We start from the raw sequence: 8,232 nt of genomic DNA on the forward strand, positions 1-8,232 counted from the left end.
TCCTGCTTCATTTGGTTTTACAGGAAGAACAGAAAATGTCTCCAATGTTTCCTTTTGGAGAAAGGGAATAAAATTTTGTTTTTTTAATTTTAAAATAATAAATAATCCTCCCCCTTCACAGAGGGAGGAATAAAATTTTTATATTGTTTATTAATGTTGTGCATGTGTAATTTTAGGTAAGGTTCCCATCACACTTCAGTTCAGACCTAAAGGATCTTCTAAGAAATTTACTCCAGGTAGATTTGACCAAACGATACGGAAATCTCAAGAATGGTGTAAATGACATAAAGAATCACAAGTGGTTTGCCACTACAGATTGGATTGCCATTTATCAGAGAAAGGTAAGGCCCTTCCTTATCAAAACTATTGCAGGTATTTAAGGGGTTGAAGTAAAATTTCTAATTATTTTGTTTATTTTTTGTTTTCCTGGATCTGTCACTTTTAGTTAAACTGAGAAAATGTGACAGTAGTTTAAGACTCTGAAGAGTATGTATTGATTGAATTATGTTTGTTTCTTCTTGGTATTTTATCGTGGACCTCTCTGTGGCTTCATGTTCCCTTAACACTGTTGTGCTTTATTCTATTTCTGGAATATCTCAGAATGAGCCACCTCCTGCCTCTCTTGCTTTTTAATTAACCCCTGCTGTAGTAGCATCTCTAAGTACTCCTCCACCACAGAAAGGAATCTGTTTTCCTTTCCCGCTAGTTCTTAGCTGTCAGCCAAAGCTAGAGCTTTTCTTCTTCCACTGAAAATGTGTGTTCCCTCCTTCTTGCAACTGCTTTGTCAGTAATTGGGACAGGAGCAGATGTAGAGTGTCTACTCAGTCCTTTGTGTCTACTGAAGAGTTTTTGTCTTCTGACACTACGCTTTGATTGACTACAGTTCCATAAGCTGTGGCAATGGAAACAGCCCTGCTGAATGCCTTTTTTTCTGGGATTTTTAGAATGGTTTTCTAGACGTGCCTGACCAACATGACTTGTAATGCAGTTTTTGGGAAGTCAGGCACTGTGAATTTTGAACCTGCATAAGAAAGCAAGCAACAGAGACAACTGGGAATGTTTTCAGAGCATGAGCAGCCATTAGCATATTGGTTAGAGCACAGCACGTTAGTGGCTGGGCGGAGGTATGAGAGACATGGGTGAGTGTTTTCAGAGCGTGAGCAGCCATTAGCATATTGGTTAGAGCACAGCACGTTAGTGGCTGTCAGGATGCATGAAGCAGAGCTGCAGAGGAAGCTGCGAAAGCTACAAGGATGGTGGCAATTCAGTCTAGGTCTGTCTTCCCATAGCTCCAAAGCTCCCTTTCACCTTGAAGGTAGAGTCAAAGCTAAGTATCTGTAGATCACTGAGTTACTAGAAACAGATTCCTAAGAAATCATTTGTTCTCTTAAATTCAACCTCTGAATTCTTGGCTTTTCAATAGGCTGAAATAACTTCATTGGTGGTGTACCAGAAGATTCAGGTAGAGAAATAACTTCTGTGTCTAGATACTGGTCAAAGGGTTAGAGTTAAACAAATAATATTTGAAGGAATTGATTTATATTGATGAAATGTTAGCAGTCTTTACTATAGAGGCATGATCTTACTGCTGTAACAGCAGTATTTTAAAGGCCAAACCTAAATACTAGCAATAGTTTATAAAAAGAAACTGGTTGTTTGGTTACACAAACTGACAGTACCATCATTGTAGTATTCACTAACGTATTAATTACTAGAAGACAGGGTACAATTAACACGTCCTGTATTCTTTGTATTAAGTATAGATGTTTTTAGGAAAAGATTCCCTATTCCAGAATTGTAATTATCTGTTCTTTGCTTTTTTAATGCCTGTTTACAAGGCAGATTTATATGCGCTGTTTCACTTGCCAGTATGCTGTTTGCGGACACCCGGGCTCCATAATACTAAATCAGATGTCTTAATACTCTGCTAAATAGTCTTAGCATTGGTAGTGCACTGCTATAGAGAGTTACTTTCACAGAAAAAATAAATATTTTAAAATGTGAATCAGTAGTACGGTCATAGTAGCTATTAATAGTGTTAAAGGGTTGTGAAAACTGATGCTGAATAAGTTTGAAGCTTCAAATTCTAAAGAATAAATACAGTAATCCCAAGAATCTGAAACAACAGCATGGGTTGTAGTATCATATAAGCAGTCATAGAAATACAGCAATAAACTTTGGGTTTATACCAGCATTTCACAGAGTCTGTTACCACAGTATGCATTTTCCTGAATAAACATCATGTTCCTTGGTACCTAATGTAATGTGAATATTTCGATATGCTACAGTCCTAAGTGAACCAGTTGGTTACTTAATATTTCAGTTTAAGATCAAGTCTTGTTTTCTTTGTGTGTTTGCATAGCTGTTTACTAAAATACTGCCTGATAATATGGTTGAACTTGGGGCCAAACAGATACTTCTGCTGTAAACCAGTATTACCTCCTTCAGTCTCTTTTTAGTGATTTGCTTAGTGAAGATAATAGGAAAAAGTCGGAGGCGTTTCATTTGAATGTGTTCTAAAATTTCAGCAGCAAATAAGATAATTCTTATCCTCTGAGCTTTCTTGTAAGAGAGTAATTGAATATCAATTTGAGAAGACATAGAGACAAAATTCCGATAAAGGTAAATGTGTGGCTTTGTGGGCTGGCTGTGTACACAGACTGTGTCTTCTCTCAGTATAAATCACCTGACATGTATATTGGTTTAGGAGCAAAAGATACAGGACACAGGACAATGTAGCACAGTCTATAAATGCAGAAAGTTAGTCTTATTTCTTGAGGGTGTATAGTGTTACTGCCCAAAGTCAGCAGAATTTAATTTGTATTAGTCTGTGCCCTACCTTTTTAATTTACTGATTTCCACATGTGCACCCCCCACCATCTACCTATCTGGGGCACTGAGCAGTTCTGTGGTTGCACAGTGTGATCTGATACCTTGCCTCAGCTGCAGCCTTTCCTGCCCTGCTTATCTGTCTCCCCACCACACAGTCTCTGGCACACGTACTGCTTGGGATGTCCCAGAGAGAGATGTTTGTCTGATTACGTTGCATTCCAAGCTGTAAATTTGCATCACCTCAATCATTCTGCTATAATTTTGCTTCCCGTAAAGGTGGATAAATCAAGCACCTGTCAAATGAAAAGGAAGATTATCAGCCGAGCTGGTGATCATGCCTTGCACTCCAGTTTGTCCTAGACTTGTTCCAGTGGAGCATTTCTCCTTCTCCCCAGTCTTCCATTCTCTCTAGTCCCTCCCTTACCATCTATTCTTCATCACTGCTTCCCATCAACCCCAAACCCTGCCTATTCCTTCTTCCACCATGCAGTTGATTCTAAAATTTCAGTTAGTTTAAAAAGTAATTAAGCTTAATTTTGAGCTTTATAAGATGCAGTAGATTAGAAAGATTGAGATTTGAATTAGTATTAGCTGAGTGAAGGTAGAATTTAGTAGTCTGATCCACAAAACAGCATTTTGGTGTCTGCCAGTTAGCAAAAACTCTTCCCCGCCGCACCTCCAAATATGTAGGGCCATCATAACCTGTTAGCCAGTAGAAGTGCAGGTATGTTCCTGCGCAGGTAACTCCATCGCTAATTAGAGCTGAACTGGCTTTCTGTACAGTCTTTTAGTGACACCAGTGACCCAAGTCATTGCTTGTCTCTCAGTTGTGGTCTGGTTTCAAGAAGGCTTTCACTTCTCACTTACCATTAGATCCTAGGAGGAACTTTGTAGGAGATGCAGAACAAATTGTTTAGAACTTGCATTAGGTCATTTTGTATTTAGACATAGAGGATTGTTGGTAGGTAGGAGGAGAGGGGTTCTAAACTGCCCTTAGATTTTTGAGTAGTGTGATGGCAATCAATATTCTCCTGCTTCTGCCGTGACTGTGCAACTGTTACGTGCTGCCCTGGCCATGCCGGGAGCCGCACCACACAGCTGATGACCTGAAGAGAGGAGGTTCTCTTCTGCAAGAAGAGAACTAAACTTTGCTTTGAAACAGAAGTAATTTTTTATTTACGTTTGTCAGTGAGACTCTAGTCTTTTTCAACTTACCTTCATCCATCTAGGCCTGCACCTTCTTAGGCTTTTTTTTTTTTTTTATGGCCACAACTCTAAGCTGTAGTATCTGGTTTCTTGGCAGGATATGAGGAGTAATGGGAATATTGTTGTGCTCATTACCGATTTTTAAATCGTTTAACATTTCATATGTGGGTTGTTTTTTTTTTTTTTTCCCCCCCAAATACAGGTAGAAGCTCCATTCATACCAAAGTGCAGAGGCCCTGGAGATACCAGCAACTTTGATGACTATGAAGAAGAAGATATTCGTGCGTCTCTAACAGAAAAATGTGCAAAAGAATTTGCTGATTTTTAGTAGGAGTAAGAGGACAAGATGACATCAGGGCTCACATTGGGATCTTTGCACTCTGTTAACAGATGAGGTGGAGCTGAGACCATCATATGTCAAAACAGTTACCTAGTTACTTCATTCCACAAAGCTGACTGAGGTCTTTATTGCCATCTTCCATGTGTGCAGTTTGCACCAACCCTTCTAACTAGGCACAATTAAGCAAGCACTGTTTGTGCAGTAACACAGAATAATAGACCACTTTCCTACTTAACTTTGGTTTCTGTCGTTCTTTGTTTCTGTGTATTGTTTATTTTCCCCCTTTAAAATGAAGTAGTTTTTTACCCAAGAATGCTCCATTTTATTTTGAATAATGTATTATTTGTGTGAGTGAAATGGAAGGTGTTGCGGCTAGTGTGATTTAGACTGAAGTGAAAGATAAATGTTGCTTCTAGTCTGTGCCAGCCAATAATTCTTGTCTGTCTTCTGTCTGATGCTACCATTTATAATAATTTTTCAGTAGCTCAGACTAAACCTAGCCAACATTTTTAGCATTTTTGAAGGTAGTATTTATCGCCATATAAATGTCTGCTAAATTAAATTAAAAACATTTCTTCCTGGAGACTGACCAAAATCCAGTAGAATCAATTGGATGGCTTAAGTAGGGGACAGTAGCTAGACCCCGTGCCTTGGTTTTCTACATCCCTGCAGTTTTCGTCACTGCCTTCTTCCTTTGTATTTCCCACCTAGGCAGTAGGTAAATTGCCATAACCAGACTGTACCATGGAAAGCTTACAGTCTCACGAGAGGGAGTAATTCCACCTGGTCTGGATTTTGGACCATGTTTAACCAAGTCAACTTACCAGCATTTCAGTTGGCAGGTATGAAATGGCTTTTTTAAGAACATAAACCCTAAACTCTTAAAGGAAGTTTTGGTCAGTATTTTAGAGAACATGATTCATTGTGATTCACTTTTTTTTTTTTTGTTAAAAAAAAGCCAATGTTTGGTCTCCCAAAGTATTCCTTGTTTTGAGCCTTTTTTGATTAAAAAAGGCATAAAAACCACCACACCACAAAAAGCAAAATGCGCTCTGCCATTAGCTGTGAAAAACAAATGGTTTAGCAAATGCAAAATAATATTCTAGATGCATCGCTGGATGAACACGGTTATTTTTTGTTAGCTGTTAAGAATAAGAGGTTATTGCCAAGTTTTTATTCTGGTATACTATATTAGTAAACTGAGGATGGAGTACTGCTACAATCATTTTCTTTTTAATTACAGCACTTCATTCATGAAGAAAAGAGACAAAGTTTAAAAACTGCAACAACTGGGTTTATTTTAGTTGCATTGTGTCTTCATTTCTAACCTATTTTCTTTCAATCAAACAGAATGTATGTCACACAGATATAAGTATTTGGGCTTAATTATGTTTTGTATACTCTCACCAACTGACTTAAAAGATACTGCTACCATGTGCTAGCTTTGGGCACTTTCACACATTCATTTCAATGTTAATAATCCGTGGCTCAGCACTTTTTTGGGGGTTGCTTTTAAACTTATTCGTAGTAGTTTTATTTGTACACTTGATTCTGGCTGTCTCAGTGACCTGTCTCAAAACAGCACATCTTAAACAGTTTAAACTAGACTCATATTTTACAATAAAATTACATGCATACAAGGATGAATTGTTTTTAAAAAAAATGAGCTATATTGATATATAGCCATTGTATTTGTTTGAATGTCAGTGCAAATAAAGTGCTGGCATTCCTTCCTTTTAATCTGTACGACACTCCTTTAAGAAAAGCCTTTGTAGTCATTTTACAAAAGAGTATGAAACATACCATCCAACATTCTGTATGTTTAGGTTGTTGAGCATTTTTGCACAACGTCATTAGGAGGCTGACACTGAATGCAGTCTTTGTCCACCCATATATACATATGTGCAAGAAAAGTATAAGATACTTTGCTGTAGCAAATTTTATGTAACAAAGATATATCGTCACATTAATAAATTTAAAGAATCCTTTGTATGAAAATGTTAAAATCTTTTGTATTTCATTTAGACCAAGGACATGCTGCTGTATGCTAGCTGTATGCGATAAATTCTACAGTAACTTTGTTGTCGTTTATGAACTTTAAAAGATTTTAATAAATGTTGGAGATCACAATTTGATTCTGTTATGATTTTAATTTTTAATCATTACATTTATAACGCTAGTAGGGTTCAGAGACTTTTCTGTTTTGTAAAATACTGTAATCATTCATCTTTCGTGTACAATAAGACAAAAGTCTAGGAAATTGGTTCTGGCATGTCTGATATCCAGATTAAATTCTACATGGGCTTAAGTGGAAAAGTCATCTTAATGCCATGATATTATACTATTTATTAATTTTATGAAAATCCTGATATAAAATAAAATACTTTTCCAATATGGCATAATAGACTTCAGTATGGAAATGAGATTCTATTTTGGAAAAGGAGGGGAAGTGTGCAATTTCCAAGGCATTAGTGAGTACATTTGACTATGTGAGTATTATACAACCCTCTCATTTAAACACAGTCGTAAAATATAACTACGGAATATTATGTTACCTGTATTTAATTTGAAAAATCCTTTTCACAATATGGAAAAATTGTATATCTATGACAGTAGAAGCTTGTTAATTTTACACATTTGAGGAATTAAGTGTTGAACTATATGGTATATTTTAATTGTACTCTAGTTGTATGTAACTTTCATTTCCACCATAAAGGATTGTATCTCATTAAGTAAATTGCTTTTTTTATTATCTTGTCAGTTGCATTAAAACCCTTATTTTTAAATCCTTTAAAGTATTTTACTAATTTTTGCAAATAATTAGATGTTTTTAAGTGCTGCAATAGTGTGCAATATAGTAAACATTTATATACAGAAGTGCAAATTAAATTATGTACAACACTTGTTCTGCTTCTTTGTGAATCAGAATGTCGTCTGATGAGAGTCACTGCATCTCCCCACACACTGCAAACAGGGTTTGAAAGCAAGAGGAAAAGGTTATGAAACACACTCCACCATCTAGTTGGGACCCAATAAACTTTACACTAACTAGGGTTTTGGAGAAGATAGCGTGGAAAACTCTACAGGCACTATGAGAAGTCAGTGAGTTGGACTTAGACTCCTGAAGGCAAGGAAGGTGATCATTAGCTGCAGTATTGTTTGTCTTCATATTTTCACATTCAGACTCGATGCTTTTTATTAAAAGTAATTGTCTGTTTTTAAACTGTCTGCAGATCCTGCTGTACCACCTTTGTGCTGTGTCTCATTGTGCTGTGAAACAACTGATAGAAGTAAAGACTGTTCATGGTCTTGGCATTCTCTGTCCTGAGGCTTTTTCTGCAAGTGTTCAGAGAGGCTCTGGTACCTGCTCTCTGTAATGCAGTTCCTCCTCTTCCTGCTTCCTGAGCAGAGCTTCAGCCTCTTTGCTTCTGCTGCTGTACGCCTGCTGATGTGGTTTTGTGGTGTTCTTCGTTTTGAAGCACAAATGCCGTACTACATTTTAAAGACCTTTGTACTTTCTCTAAAGCTGAGCTGAGAAACTGCAGAAAGATTGTCTTCTGTTTTTCCTATGGTGCCCATGCAAACACAGCATGTTGAGTGGCAGATTTGGAGGTGTCATTCAAATCTGTTGTTCTTCTAATTTGCCACATGTAAGGAGGACTTATCCCAGATAATAATTTTAGAACCATTCAGTAAGAATCTTCTAAAAAGATGGTTCAGTTCTCCAGCTGGGCTGTATAAAAACTGATCTGGATATGTTTGCTGAAAAAAATTGTATGAGCACCACCATTTTTACGCGTGTGGGTCTTGCACACATTTTAAAAATGTGTTTAATTGAGAGCTTGAGAAATCAA

The 8,232-nt window shown here is 37.1% G+C and overlaps 1 protein-coding gene across 3 annotated transcripts in view; it reads left to right on the forward strand.

Moving 5' to 3' along the window:
• Window positions 1-7,167, forward strand: part of LOC104492966 (cAMP-dependent protein kinase catalytic subunit beta) — a 34,832-nt gene extending 27,665 nt beyond the window's left edge. For all 3 annotated transcript variants that reach the window (XM_010135575.1, XM_010135576.1, XM_010135577.1), the window contains 2 exons: window positions 177-341; window positions 4,241-7,167. In XM_010135575.1, the coding sequence (XP_010133877.1) occupies window positions 177-341; window positions 4,241-4,366 (291 nt within the window). In that variant the 3' untranslated portion in view covers window positions 4,367-7,167. The remainder of the gene's footprint in view (window positions 1-176; window positions 342-4,240) is intronic.
• Window positions 7,168-8,232: the final 1,065 nt, after the last annotated feature.

This window comes from Buceros rhinoceros, unplaced genomic scaffold (assembly GCF_000710305.1).
Source record: "Buceros rhinoceros silvestris isolate BGI_N320 unplaced genomic scaffold, ASM71030v1 scaffold19814, whole genome shotgun sequence".
In the NCBI taxonomy this organism is placed as follows: Eukaryota; Metazoa; Chordata; class Aves; order Bucerotiformes; family Bucerotidae; genus Buceros; species Buceros rhinoceros.